At 36.5% G+C, this 15,967-nt stretch overlaps 1 protein-coding gene and 1 long non-coding RNA gene across 4 annotated transcripts; one reads left to right on the top strand and one right to left on the bottom strand.

Moving 5' to 3' along the window:
- Positions 1 to 1,454: 1,454 nt before the first annotated feature.
- On the bottom strand, positions 1,455 to 15,953 carry strada (STE20 related adaptor alpha). Of its 3 annotated transcripts, XM_082181841.1 has the most exons (13): positions 15,815 to 15,953; positions 15,315 to 15,387; positions 13,153 to 13,210; positions 9,387 to 9,415; positions 5,989 to 6,091; positions 5,772 to 5,893; positions 5,271 to 5,379; positions 5,054 to 5,177; positions 4,732 to 4,903; positions 3,702 to 3,806; positions 3,352 to 3,605; positions 2,537 to 2,579; positions 1,455 to 2,422 (listed from the first exon to the last, which is right to left on the bottom strand). In XM_082181841.1, exons 2-13 carry the CDS (start codon positions 15,324 to 15,326, stop codon positions 2,267 to 2,269), a joined length of 1,287 nt encoding a protein of 428 aa, XP_082037967.1. In that variant the 5' UTR covers positions 15,327 to 15,387; positions 15,815 to 15,953; the 3' UTR covers positions 1,455 to 2,266. The 3 variants fall into 3 exon arrangements, with proteins under 3 accessions (XP_082037967.1, XP_082037969.1, XP_082037968.1); XM_082181843.1 differs by lacking the exons at positions 9,387 to 9,415; positions 15,815 to 15,953 and having other exon boundaries at positions 15,315 to 15,389; XM_082181842.1 differs by lacking the exons at positions 9,387 to 9,415; positions 13,153 to 13,210; positions 15,315 to 15,387; positions 15,815 to 15,953 and adding an exon at positions 7,665 to 7,962.
- LOC309507808 lies at positions 9,422 to 13,211 on the top strand. The gene is made up of 2 exons (XR_014209241.1): positions 9,422 to 10,218; positions 12,205 to 13,211. It is a non-coding gene; the product is annotated as an uncharacterized lncRNA (long non-coding RNA).
- Positions 15,954 to 15,967: the final 14 nt, after the last annotated feature.

A 15,967-nucleotide genomic window follows, 5' to 3' on the forward strand; every position in this document is an offset into this window, starting at 1 on the left:
TAATAATTGTTCTTATTCTATGAGAGTAGTGACGTCCACACCACAGCTATAATGGTAATGACGCAGAGGAGCAATATCATTGCAATTACTTTCAGAACAATTGTTTTCCAGCTGATGAAGGATAAAAACATTTAAAAGCCAATCAGAATTCACCCTACTTTAAAGGGCTTGAGCATTCAAGGTTGCAGATGACATATCAATCGTCGGTGTGGATGCCAATATAATTATTAATATATAAACGTTATAGTAATCTTTCTTGTTGTGAAGAGGACTTTGGAATGTGTTTTCTTATCAGTATCATTTGATATTGGACATTTAATTATTCATGCTCATTTACCCTATTTTTACATTCTGGTAAACATTCTTTTCTTTACATTCTCACACAAGTGAGTGTTCTTCAATGATGACAAAGGTAAAGTAAATTTTTTCTACTAACAAAACTCATCTCAAAAAGAATATCCATTTTTCACCCTGTACATTTTAATGTTGCTTAATGCTTAAATGCCTACCATTTAAAATGACTTATTTATTTTTAGTAGTATACAATTTTAATATCCGCCATTTATTCGTTTGTCGGTCAAAACATGAAAATAATTATAAGCTTATCTGTAAAATTGAATGTCAGTGCATTCTATGATAGAAATATTTTATGTAATATGTATTTTCAACATTAAATGTACAGAGAAGTGCAGACTAAGGATGCTCAGGTCAAAGACCATATATACTTACCCAAAAAGTGCTTAACACAGTAGAACTAACCGTCATATGATTAGCTTAGATCATTACAAATCAATCGCCAGAACAAATCACAGTGAAGAAGACTTGAGTGACACTGATTTTTACTCAACTGTATGATTTAAATGTACATGTATCTTTCTATTCAAGAGACTCACTTGGTTGTTTCACTGGCCAGTGTTCTCCCGGCCGTGAATAAAACTTGGGAGTCGTGTTCTACGCTCAAAAGACCACAGCAGAGACAGTGATAGTGTTGGAAGACTATAGAGCCACCCTCAGGGTGAGGCTGTAATACTCTGAGTTAGTATTAATGATCCTGTGTCGGACCAGCGTACACCTGAGAAGGACGGTGAGAGTGTATAGATGCTAAAGACCTGTGTGCTCATGTGTGATTAAGGTAGTGATAGTAGCTTCTTGACGGGACGCCGTCACCATACTTCAGGGAAGTATTGTATTGTATTGTAAGTATTCAGGGAATTACCTTGAAATACTGTAGTTATTATTATTAACAACAACTATAAGTTGTTTAAATTGTCCATGATGAAGAAGTCAGATTTGGTAGGTTGTATTCATAACAAGAATTTCCATGACAATCCCTATTGTAAACTGCATAGTATGTAGTGAAATCACTATTGCAGATGTTGTTTTTCAAAACAAGTTGTAATGTAATGAACAACATTCTAAATATATTTAAAAAAAATCTATAACGGCAAACAACATCAATGGCAACATTTATTCCATTTGACCAAGATGTAAATATGCTGAAAATACACAGACGGTCCATTGAAGTACTTCCTTCTGTAACACATGCCAAGAACAGAAATTAATCTTAGCAAAAATACAACAGAATTAATATTTTTAAACCAACAACTGCACCAGATAGCAGGCAAAAAAAAAAAGTAATCTAGCATTATTTTTTGTGGCGTCACTATTGAGCACCATTCCCACAATCCATCCATAAATTGGACAGTCGAGTTTGACTTTACTGACAGCTCTTTATGCTTCACTGGACAAATATGCTAGGATACATGGTAATTCAACTGTGAACTGGTGTTGCTGTAAGCTGGTGGACATTCATAGAGTGTCATTAGTTCAGTTGAAACGCATAGAACACATTTCAGTAGCCTGAAGTGATCACCATTGTCACATGGCCAGTCTGTAAGAGTAACTAAAATGTAGGCGAGGGTGCGCAGTGCATGCCTCAGGCTTCAGTTCATGCTTCTGGATGCATTAGCAAGGCTAAGTGGCTGCTGGTTTTTCATTTCTCTTCTTATAGTCTCTTATTTTAGTTTCAGTGACATACACAAATCACAAAGACATTCCAGAGTCTCTTGTAGCTTCTTTAAAGCTCTTTGTAATGTCTATATCACGCTCGCATAGCACAGGCCTTCCCCTTTTCTCCCTTAAAACTAAAAAGAAAAAAGACACAAAACAAAATCCACATTTCTCAATTTCTCATTCAGAGTCCTACGGTAAATCACCCCCTTTCCATCCAATCCATCGTCCCTCCATCTCTCATACGTTTTTAATGTCAAAAGTCCCAGTCATCCACATCCAGCTTGCTGAGATCAGACTCCAGATTGGCTAGTCCAGTGGGCGAATCCTGAGGCTGCATGCAGTCTAGGCTGCTGATTGGAGAAACTGGACGCAGGAGCTCAGGAAGAGCCTCGGATGGTCTGCGCTTTATCTGAAACGTTAGATTGACCACAATGAAACATTGAGGAGAGTAAGTGTGCAACAACTTTCTGTTTAAATTTGTACAAATATGTCAGGTTTTTGCTCAGAAGAGGGTAAAACGTACTTGTTTGAAGAAGGAATGGCCTATCAGAGAGCTGGCAGAAGGTCTGTGGAAGACATAACATCAATTTCAATCTATTAATTGCACCACAAAAGTATAACCTACTTGGTAACTCTTTACAAAAAGGTTTCATTTGTTAACAAAAGTTAAATACAATGAACAATACTTCTACAACATTTATTAATCTTGGTTAAAGTTCGTTTTTACATTTACTAATACATTTTTAAAGTTTGGTTACCCATATTCTTCAAAATATCTTCTTTTGTGCTCAGCAGAAGAAAGAGATTCATACAGATTTGGAACGACATGATGGCGAGTAAATGATGACAGAATTTACATTTTTGAACATTAGTCTCCTCAGAGAATGTTAATCTTTAACATTAGTTAATGCAACTGTTACCCCTCACCCAGGTCCTACTCGCCCCGGGTCTCTTGAGATCAGGGAAGTGAGGTTTTACTCGCACAGCGACTACTAGCTGCCCTCCGTAACACAACTAAACAATGAAAACATTTACATTTATTGACTAACATTAACAAAGATTAATGCTATAAAAAAAAAATATTGCTTATAGTTGCTAAGAAATTAGACCTTTTGTAAAGTAAAGACAAACTTTTTACAGTTTATCAATTTGGAGCTCAACATCCTGGATCCCCTTTCACTTTCATTACAAGGAAAAGAGTGTTATGTCCATTCCTTTAAATTTCTCTTTTTGTGTTCCACAGTAAAAGGTTTGGAATGAAATGATGGTGAGTAAATCATGAAAGAATTTAGAATTAGTTCTTTAAAAATAAATGAAGCACTAGAGTGTTATATTGACCTTTTCTCAGGATCTCTCTGCAGACAAAGTTCCACAAAGGCATGAAAGTGAGGACTGAAGGTCCGGCTGTATGGGTTTCCCGCGGAGGAGGATGAGGGCTCTCCGTTTGTGTGGCGAGCTCCACCGGCACTGGGGCCCTCGCAGATCCCAGAGTCGGCCCCTGAGCGAGACGGTTTCATGCTCAGTTCTTCAGGGGGGATGGTGGTGGTGTCCAGCAGGCAGGGGACTGTACCATTCAACTTCTCTAACAACATCTGACAACAGGCAAAGAGACAGTTTATGAAGCTAAATGTAAGTTAAAAAGGAGGGAAAGCTAAAAATTTATCAAAAAAAGCAAGTGTTTGTCTTACCTGCGTAGCAGGCATGTCTTTAAAAGGCACGTGACCATTAGCTAGCTCACATGCAGTGATGCCCAAACTGTAAATGTCTGAGCGGAAGTCATATCCCTGAAGATTCTGTCATATGCACAGATTAATACCGATTTAATAAAAATGTAATTTGCTAATTTCTGATGTATTATAAGTACAGTATTCATGCTGATCAAAAGTTTGGGGCCAGTAAGATTTTTTTTATGTTTTGAAAGAAGTCTCTTATGCTTACCTGCATTTATTTGATCAATAATACAGTAATTAAATATATACAGTAATATATATATATGTTTTAGTGCATTCTAATGTGTTGATTTGGTGCACAAGAAGCATTTCTTGTCATTATCGGTGTTTAAAACAATAAACACGATATACCGATAACACAGTGTAACGATATACCCTCATGTCACGATTCGATACATATCACGATACTGAACTCACAATACGATATTATTGCGATACTCCAAGACATATGGCGAAAGGTTAACAAAAAATATATTGTTGATTAAAATGGAAAATTTGATATTACATTGCGGGTGGAAATGAATAGGCTTGGACTTGGTGCTGGAAACAAAATGCACAGGACAATGATGACACCAGAATAAAAATATTCATGATTCTGAAGCTGAAAATACAGAATTAGTTTAGACGAATATGCTTCCACTCTGTCACTGACTAGATATATTAAAAATTATTTAGGCCACTTTTTACTGGTAACATACGAAATTAGGTATTATCAGGACCCACAAATATTTCCCCATTGCATTATTATATATTATATTCAACATTATATATAGTTTAATGTAGTACTGACACTAAAACTCTATAAACCTTCATTTTTTCCTCACACAGTCATTTTCATTTTGGGTGAAATATACACAATACAGATTGTCACTATCCACCATACATATTGCACATTTTTGTATTGCGATATATTGTGACACGATATATTGTTACACCCCTAATTATTACTGACCCCAAAATTTAGATTGGTACAGTATATCAAACATACCTGCTGCAGAACCTCTGGACTGAGCCAAGGTAGTACTTTAATACTGTACTGGGGAAAATCATGTACAACACGTGCTCTCTGACCGTGACGGATCAAGCTGAAGATACTCCTAAGACCGGACAGATACACCTGCCCATCCGCTGCAATCAGAACGTGGCTGGCCTTCACACTCCTACAGACATAGATTAAGATGATTGAAAAGTATTCTTGTAGCGCCTACATTAAAAACACGAGACCAACAGTCTGGAGTGGTTGGTTGATATATTAACCTGTTTGACTAATAACAATAATAACTAATCATGAGTGTACATGCGTTCCTCACCGGTGAACGTAGCCCATCTGATGTATGTACTCCAGCGCTCTCAGCACACCCAGCAGGATGTAGGCAATTGTCTGCTCACTCAAACCATCAGCAAAATGTGTACTGATCAAGTCTCGTGCTGATCCTGATAGAGAAGAGAAACACAAAAGAAGCATTTTCAACTGGTACTATGAGCAGCTCAGACTTGATATAGTGGATGCAGAGTGTCTCAGCTAACCGTAGGCCATGAAGGGTGTGATCACCCACAGTTCATTCTCAGCAATGAAGACGCTTTTGTATGGGAGAATACAGGGGTGGTGGAACAGCTTGGAGACATGGAGTTCTCCCTTTGGAAAAACAAACAGAAAGTTGTTGCAATGCTTATGTTTACTGTATATACTAGCGATGTGCGTGACTAAATGACTAGTTAAGTATTTGTTCCGCACCAACTAGTCGCCTAATAAAAACACTACTCAAACATTGCAAAAGGATTTTTGAAATACAAATTTAAATAAAACTCTTACTGAATCAGTGTTGTTAACTAAAACTATTAAATAAAATATAAGATAAACTGAATCTGTATCTAAACTGAAAAATCTAAAATGTCATTATTAATGTATATTGCCCATTTAAGCAGTTCAGATATTTTGCTACATTCATTAAAAATAAATATAAAATGACTCAAATTGTCCATCTCTAGTATATTCTGAGAGAAGCCCAGCTGTCACTTTCTACTGACCTGTAAATAATTGACCATGTCATTAGTACAGGAATCCAGGTCAATACGCCGGATGGCCACAAGTTCCCCTGTAGGTTTGTACCTGGCCAGATTCACTGTCATTAAGTCCTCCAAACCGCGACCTACACAAGCACAGACAAACACACACTTCAGCTGTAGGAATCACAGAGAACCTCACAGAGATGTCTGTACTAGTGCCGTGCAGTCTTGGCCTCACCTATGACAGTGCGCAGCTCATAGGCGTTGTTATCTGGAAGAAAGCTTCCCATGGTGTCCCTGCGTGGGATAGGGCTCAGAGACTCTCGACTGTCTTCATGGGCCTGAGTCAATGAAAAGAGTCATTAGTTCAATGAGGCAACACAGTGTGGCCCACAAAAGTACTTACAAACTCTACAGTTATGCCACTGGGGGCGGGGCCAAATAAACAAAGTGCAAACTGAATATGGCTGTGTCTCGATCACCTTCCTGATGTCAGACAGCTTATCGTGAACATAAACTCAGGCATTAGATCATAATGGGCCTTGATCCACTAAATATTGAGAAACCAGGGAGCGGATTGAGACACACGTCAGATCCCAGTTCAGTATTCCTAGCATAGCCCATTCAACACAATCAAATCCTTTTAACATACTTGAATTATTAGATTGTGAACCTGTGATTTTACTGGAGGTGTATTCGTGAAAGTGGTTTGTGGGTACGCAGACATACAGTGACCCAAAAAAGTATTTCAACATTTAATTCACACTTAAAAACGTATGAATGTCATTACATTAGATGATCAAATATCAAATCAAATGGCATCGATTTTGAAGAAACGTTCTAGTTCTCTTTTCCAAGCAAGACATTTCACACAAAAAAGCATGTTAGGTTTTAAACGATAAAACAATAGAACTACTGTACGAAATTAAGAAAACATTCCTGGAGTCTGACAATTTCTGGTGGTAAACATTAGTGAAATCTGATCAATAGTGGATGAACTACACTACCATTCAAAAGTTTGGCCTCAGTAATAATATTTCAAGAAATGTATACTTTAATTCAGCAAGGCTGCATTAAATTGAAGTGACAGTAAAGAAATGTCTAATTTTACAACATTTTATTTCAAATAAATGCTATACTTATACTTTCTATTATGAAAAATAAATGTTTCTTGAGCAGCAAATCATCATATTAGAATGATTTCTGGAGGATCATGTGACACCGAAGACGTGCTGAAAATTCTGCTTTGCATCACAGGAATAAATTACATTAAACATTACATTATTTGAAATTGTAACAGAATTAAACGATATAACTGTTTTTAATGTATTTTTGACCCAATAAATACAGCTTTGGTGAGCATCAGAGACCTCTTTCAAAAAAATTAAACAAAACCAACTCCAAACTATTGAACTTTAGTGTATATCTATGCTTACTCTGCTGGTGCACCTGTGTGAATTTCTTAAATCTACTAGCCTACAATGACCTTAGGACCAGTTAGTTGAAAGCCACAGCAAAAAGTTAAAGATAAAGGTCTAGCATTATTTGTTTGCAGATGCCACTTAGTTTGATATTTTGTTTCTAATGCAAAGACATTTTTTGAAAGTATTTTTTGACTCACTGTACATTCACAGATGTTGTATAGGGAGTGTAGAAAATAATAACATGAAACATAAAAGTCTTTTGAATGTGACCCAGCATCAACCTTTAGTGTTTCTGACAGGATTTGTGTCACTGTGCAAGCAGTGTTTGGGTAGCAAACATTTTAAGTACGTTAGCTTTACTTCAAAAGCATCATAGTATTTTGAGATGTCAACCAAATATACTATGACATATGAAACATGTCAGTTTCAGTGAATTAGGAAACATTTCAAATACACACATATACAATCACAGAAAACTGCACAAACCAACCTGGTTTTGAAGAGGGGAAGGGTTTTTATTGCACATACACTGATAAATCCCAGCCATTGCAAAGCTCTTCAGAGAATCATACAGATCAAGTACTGAGAAACGGCAGATTATGGCTAATTAAAGATTCAGTCCAACTGTTCTGAAACTCAGTACGAGACGAGACGAGAAGTTGAAACTGCAGCAGGAATGGCTTCACAAAACTCTGCATATTTGCAAAAGCATGTTATAAGCATCAACAATTTTTTACAATACACTGTGTTGCATTTGGTCATAGATATACATGATCCCAATAAGATCAAGTACTTTTTAATTTTTTTTTACTTGCATTAGTTTCCATTAGCACTCCCATGGAACTTACAGATAATATTAACAATAACATCCTCTCAAATATGATGAGAGTATTTGTCAGAGGAGATCATGCAGGTCTATGGCAATTCATGAAAAATAATAATAATAATAATCATTTTATGCCCTTTGATGTGTTTGCAGGACTATTTCAGTGAACAGTGCAGCAAGCCCAGGCTTTGACAGGATGTGTCATGTGTTGCATTAACACAATGAGCATCATCCCACTTCACATGCTTAGGTGACCAATGACAACATCATTATTCCTGGTTTTGGTTCGTTCTTTGTGACAACTCTTATGAGTAAATTTCGTAAGAGAGATGCCTTAAATTGCAAGGTGTAATGCAGAATTAGTCTGTTGATTTAGACTGCTAATTATTAGACAAAGAAGCAATTCAGTGAATTCACTCAAAGTTTATGTCCTCCTTCATTAAAGGGACAGCTCACCCATACGTGCAAACAGTATGTACTAGTACCATCCCTTAGGATCCCACATGCCTTTATCAACTTTCAATTTTAAGTATTTAAAAAAAAGTAATTAGTACTTTTATCCAGCAAGGGTACAATAAATTGGTCAAAAGCGACAGTAAAAGCGACATTGTGTTTATAATGGTTCAAATAAATGCAGTTCTTTGTATTATTCAAATCATGAAAATCATGTTTTTCAATAATATATACAAAATATCCCCCAAAAAAGCACAGCACAACTATTTTCAACATTGATGATAATAAGGGTCCATTTTTTGTTATTGGAGTTAATCAGACTATTAAATAAGTTAATTAGACTACCGGTATTAGTGTCTTAACACAATCAAGCTTGCAAATTACAAGACAAAGAAAAATGACAAAAACAACACAAACCCTTTTGGAGTTTGGCCAAATCTTCTAGTGAATTTTTGGGTGAACTATCCTTCATATCTATTGTATCTGTTCTTTAGCATAAATGTGTTACATTGCTCTTTTAATCTGTTTGCTCTTTAATTCAGGGTCTTATTTATGATTTAAGTATTGCATTACTATTGCATTACTGAACCCCAGGTATTTGCTTCCCTTTGGTTTATCAAGCACTCACAATAATAAACCCCTACCCAGTGAGTTTCTTGGGCCGTAATTTTTCTTTTCCTCATTAAAATATGAGCAGTTCCCTTTTCTGGACCCTGTGGAGGTATGAGTGTCACAGCAGCACGATGAGTGCATGCACGCAAACACAGGAGCACAGGGGGATGTATTCATCTGAGCATATACACACACACATCATTAATCTTACATTTGCACATTTACACAAGCGCACACCCGCTCACATGCTCATCCACGCACACCTATCGCACACCCACACCAACAGGCGGATGGAAAAGCTGGAAGATATTCCACACTTACTTTCCTTAGTGGGCTTGCCTGAGTTTGCTCTGGCGTAGAGAAACCATGTAAATGATGCAAAAAACACATACAAACAATCTGCCTTTAAAGTGGTTCTCACAAATTTAAGAAACATCAAGAACATCTTTAGTTTTCTGAGAACCTCTCTTCTTAGCTTATTATCAACATCCTGCCAATCAAAACGCTCTACATCCTTGGTATACAAAAATAAAATAAAAAATAAATATACTTTTTTTTTTTTTTATATACACACACACACCTTTTTATTAAATAGTTGTCCTCCCTTTCTCCTAACAAACAAACAATGAAACATAACATAAGAAAGATTCTAACATAAATAAATATAAGAAACACAGTATCTGTAAAAAATTTTTTTTACTTGTCTAGTCAAAATTGACACCACATATGATCTATATTGCAGCAAACTGCATATAGCCTATAGGCCTATAAAATAATAAAAGAAAGCAGAAATTATATTTATATTACTTGAACACTCAATTCAACAAAAAGGATAAACCATCAGAAAAGCATTCTTTAATATCTTCTTTCTTTCTATATTAACATCTTTTTTTTTTTAAATTGAACAACATTGGTGATCAACCCTTTTTATTTACGCATTGCCATGGAACATGTAACAGCCAAAAGCAAACGAAACTTAGCGTCTTTAAAGCAGACATGAAGCAGCAATTATGGACTGCAACAAAAGGAATGGAAGCAGACAGAAAAAGCAACATCTAAAAAAATCCCTTCATTTTCCATGGATTACACTTACACACCATTTTAGAGCTTTGAAAACGAATTGAGATATATATGTAGGCTATAGTGTTGCACGGTGTACCGATACTTCAAAAGTATCGCGATACTCGGAAATTAAAAACGTCACGATACCTACATTTTTCAGTATCGATACTTAAAAAAAAATAAAAAAAAATTAAAAACGCCTCCCTATGGACGTCTGTGTTTTTTTCCTGACGCACGCAGCAAAGAACCTGCCGCTGTCAGTGTCATGTGACAAAACCATAGGACAAAACACTACAGCGAGATGGCTGCATGTGCGAGCACAAGTGGTCCACGACTCGTAGAAAAAGATGACGCGAGGAGTGACATATGGAAGTACGTTGCCTACCTTGCTCTGTTGCACGGTGCACCGATACTTCAAAAGTAAATCGGAAATTAAAAACGTCACGATTCCTTAATTTATTAGTATCGATACTTCTAAGAATGACCGCGTTCCAGATTTGTAAGGCCGGCGACACACTGGCTGCGTGTCGTGTCCGTTTTTATTTCGGCTCCCATGTTAACTGCCTGCGTGACACACGCGTCTGGGCGCAGCTCGAGCCGCATGCTAGAAATAGAACCGACGCCTATTTTTCACGCGACACGCAAGCGTGTTGGAAGCGTTTCCAGGCAAAATACAATAGGAAAAGCTGTTTCTATGTCATTTTGACACGAATACATATTAATAAATGACATTTTTGATGTTTGAAAGTTTTGACATAAATACAATAAATGTAATTAAAAAAAATATTATCGATTTTCAAATATTGCACCTCTCAATACAGAACGAATTATTCTGTAGCCTATTTTGCTGTCAACACTGCCGACGTTGTCTTTGCTGCTATATATTTATGTTTAAAGGAACACTTCACCGTTTTCTGAAATAGGGCTTATTCACTTTCTTTCCTACATTTAGATAGGTGGGCAAATGCATTTTTGTCTCAGTGCATGAATTGTTTTAGTTTGACAGGGTCGGCGCTAGCTTAGCTTAGCACAATGAATGGAATCCTTTGTTGCCAGCTAGCAAGTCCTGAGTAAAAGTGATATAAAATGTTTTAAAAACCCACCTAATTACTTCCTGTGGCCTGCGTATTCACAACAAGTACAAATAGTGATGCAGATTAACACTAGGCGATTTCCTAGGCAGATATTGACTTATACATTAAGGACTATATTAGGGGGAAGCACAGGCGAAGCACTGCTACTTGGGCGTGATATCTCTGTGCACAAGTAGCAGTGCTTCACCTGTGCTTCCCCCTAATATAGTCCCAAGTCAATATCTGCATAGGAAATCGTCTAGTGTTCATCTGCATCGCTATTTGTACTTGTTGTGAATACGCAGGCCACAGGAAGTAATTAGGTGGGTTTTTAATTTTTTTTTATATCACTTTTACTCAGGACATGCTAGCTGGCAACAAAGGATTCCATTCATTATGCTAAGCTAAGCTAGCGCCGACCCTGTCAAACTAAAACAATGCATGCACTGAGACAAAAATGCATTTGCCCACCTATCTAAATGTAGGAAAGAAGGTGAATAAGCCCTATTTCAAAAAACGGTGGAGTGTTCCTTTAACATGAAGTATAGGCCTTCCACACATCTCTCTCTCCCCACATGTCAAATATATCACCAATGAGGCTTATCATATGTTACCAATATTAAACATTGTTTAATATAATCGCTGTTCATATTTTTATTCAAAGTTCAGAATCAAGATAAAGCTCTTATGTTTCTTATGATAAATGAGATAATGCTGCTAAATTTATAATTTTTTTACCTTGAATGTCATTGCTCTAATTTATTTTTTATATTTTTATATTTCATATTTTGTTCAAATGTTTAATATATCTGCTGTTCATTTGTTTATTTATTAGTGTGTTATATGATTAGAATGTTGTCCCGGTTTTAAAATAAAGCACAGCAATGATATTTGAGAGTGTTTCTCCCTTTTCAGGAAAAGTATCGAAAAAGTATCGAAATCGCAATACTTGACTTGGTATCGGTATCGAAACAATAATTTTGGTATCGTGACAACACTAATAGGCTATATAATATCATTAGGTCTGGAATTATACACCAGACAAGTCTGAAATAATGCTTTTCATTTTTAAATGTTTAAATTAAAGTTTATACTGATGTAAGAAGAATGCTGTCAAAAGGCAATCGCATTAAAATGTAAAAAGATATGAAGCCTTTTTAATACCTGGATTTCTCTGTAAACTAGTATATAAGTAAAGCTCACAATCTACCAATACATACAGTATTCCTGTAACAGATTTCATATGGCTTCACCTTAGACCTCCCCTACAGATCAGTTGCAGTGACTCAGCTGTCAGTTACACCACAGAAGCAATCCGTCAACACCTAGCAATTACACTACATCAGAGTCATCCTACATGATACATACAGATACATCACCGCAGAAAGGAGATTAAAAAGCCTCACAGGCACAAGGACACACAGAATCTGCGGTTACCACCATCATCAGTCACCATGACACAAACGCATGAAACGCATCTGTTCCATTACAGAGCAGTATCACACCACACCGTATGACACATTTACAACAAAAACCCACAACGATTGACAATATTAAATTCACAAAACCTTTAATGAAGCACACGCAAAACAAACAGTGAGCCAAAAGCCGTATTGTTGCTTTTGCAAAGGTACTGGTTGGTTGCGATCATGGGTAATCTGCATATGCAGAGCTTCTCTTTTGCTATGTGCCTGCATAGCTGACTATGAGGGGGATTTGTGTGAAAAAATATTTATCTCCTTGACAAGTTCAAGATGGGCCAATTGACCATTTGAATATTGCAGAAGTATCTTGAAATATGAATGTATTATAGGAATTTTTTTTAGGTTTGAGTTTCTAGGGCTCCCCTTCACACTCACCCTGGCTACAGTGGAATAAGCTCAGGCGGGTGGGGTTTGCCGAAAGAGGTACGAGAAGCACAGCGACATCAGATGCTGGACTATTGAACTCACCTCCAAATAGCTCCAGGTCCCTCAGGCTTTCCACACTAAGTTTCTCTGACACCCAGCGCTGAGAGAAAGTGAGAGATGGATGTACATGGGTCATTTTGACAATTAAAGGGGTGGTATAATGCCTTTTTCACAAGATGTAAAATAAGTCTTTGATGTAATGCCGCTAACCCGGACGTCGAGGTCACTTCCGTGATTTGGGAAAAGCCTGTAAAAGTCCTGGCAGAAAGCGATAGGGATGTATAAGGATGTTGTGTAACGACACCCAGTTCCAGGAATGCACTAATATTTTGTTGGTAGTGCCAGTTTGCAACAATTATTAGTTAACACTAACTTGTCAACACTTCGGAAAAAATAATATAAAATGCATCGCTTTCTGCCAGGACTTTTATGGGCTTTTCCCAAACTCGACGTCCAGGTTAGCAGTAGCATAAGCCATCAGGCAAGTATTATTTAAATAAACTCCTGATGTACTTACAAACTTTCCAATGCCTCGTTTTATGAGTACAGAACCTATTTGTACTACTGTAGAAGTTTGGTACCATTCCGGGCATTATTAGTGGGGTAATTTACGAGATACAACCTTGGATCCATTCGGCTGATATCTCTAAATAAGCTCTAACTTTAATAATGTTCGACCAACGGGAAAACAACTTCTGGGGGGGGTGTTTGGCTTGAGGTCATGGTGCAAAGGACCCTAGGTTGAAATTACTCCGAACCATCCCTTTAAGGGTTAGTTATGTCACTAACCCGGGAGGAAGCTCGTGTAGTCCTTACCAGCTGTTTATTGTAGTCATTAAAGGTGCACTATGTAATTTTTAGCGGCATCTAGTGGTAAGGTTGCGAATTGCAACCAACAGAAGTTACGGTGGCCGACAGGAAGATGTCGTCATCTGAGACAGCAGAGCCAGTTAAGCAATGAGGTTTGTTTACAAAGATAAATTAAGAAATTAGGTTTACTTAATTATTCAGTAAAACTATATGTTATTGCGAATATTATTGTTACTTATTCATCATTGTGTCATTGTTTTATTTGCTGATTTTAAATAGCTTCTTTGCACGAAGAACAACATAGTTACGAAACGCGGCTGTCCGTTTAGGGCTACTGTAGAAACATGCCGGCGCATTCAATGTAAGGGGACCCGCGGTGTATGTAGATAGAAATGGCTCATTCTAAGGTAATAAAAACAACGGTTCATTAAGTAAGGTCACTGAAAACATAGTAATGTATATGATATTGCATTTCTGTCAACAGATCCTCCTAAATATTACACAATGCACCTTTAAAAAGCTCTTTTTTTTTTTAAGAAAATATCTCCCTTTGCTTTGAACTTTGAGCTTCATAACTTTGCAGATGTTGTTTATGCTCAAACAGCAACATTACACATTAACTAAAGTTAGAAAAGTGAAATCATAATAAAAAAAAAAGTGTTTTAAAAAACTTTTCAAAGCTGATGTAATGCATATTTTTGAGTCATGAACAAAGTGTTTACATTCATTTTTTGACTGCTTTTATGTCAGGTGGTACAACCAAATAGTTTTATGTAGGCTATATACTGTAGATGTCCCACCTGACATGGAAAGTGTACCAACCTACCCATACTTGAAATCAGCAGTTTTTACCTATATTTGAGAGAGATCTACAAACCTTTTCACACTGCCACAAGGATGATGCATTATCATATTACCTTGTCAATTCATAATAAAATGTTTTGCAGTTGGGCCACCCTGACATTTAAGAATATACAAATTGATTTATAAATACTGATATTCATCAAATTTGTTTATATGAAAGGTTTCAAACCTAAAATTACACCATAGTATTTAGTTTTACATTTTTTATTATTAAGACACCATTTAAAAAAAAATGTCTTAGTCTGTTCATTTGTCCAGACAGTTGCACCACCTGACATTTTGGGGTTTTAAGATAACAAAACATAAATTAATATGTATTATTTTTAAATGTACAAAAAAATTATAATATTTAAACTAGCCTAAATAGGTTTTATAAAATAAAGTGATATATGTCATGAATTTATCAAATTAAAATAAATGGAAATAATGCACTTGGGCACAAAAATATGCAAGTCATGTCATTGACCCACATGCAAACAAAATCAGTCACTTTGACAACCAAGTATTTTAACTCAATCAAGCTCACTCACCAAAAAAGACATGGATCCTGGAGATGGTGATGACAGGTAGCAATACTTTCACAAACACATAAAGAGTAAATATCTGCAAGAACATAGCAGAAGTTGCTAAGATTCATAAAATGATAACGGATTATTTTCTCCTGCTCTGATACTTTCTGAATTAAGCAAATAAATTATTAAACGACCGAGTTTTCAGCAGTTCGTCACCTGAGAAGAACAATGCTCGAAAGCAAATAGGATTTATTGACTAGATTACTACATGTGCTTGTACATAAAATTACTTGCTCAATTAGTGAGCAGCATGAGAGATTGTGTATTCACTCACACAAACCCGCTATATTATAAAAAGCAGGGTTAGCCTAATCATTTATAAACAACGTAGCATGCAAGTTTACAGGTCAGAATCTTTCAGCTAGCCAAGCAGCGACAAGAATATCTCTGTTATGATAAACAGAGCTCGGAGGTCCAATGTACTTGTGTAAGTAATACAGTATAATCGTTAAACTCACCTTCTGTTTATATCTTGCGTTCGTCTTATTGACCAAATAGTCCGATTTTTAAGTTGTCATTAAAACTAGGGGATGTAACGTATTTCTTCTCCTCGCAGTGGGCTGGGTCGTGTTAAAAAAAACGTTAGGTGATTGGACAAGCGTCGTTGACGA

Source organism: Leuciscus leuciscus (assembly GCF_965113295.1).
Source record: "Leuciscus leuciscus genome assembly, chromosome: 1".
Taxonomy (NCBI): Eukaryota; Metazoa; Chordata; class Actinopteri; order Cypriniformes; family Leuciscidae; genus Leuciscus; species Leuciscus leuciscus.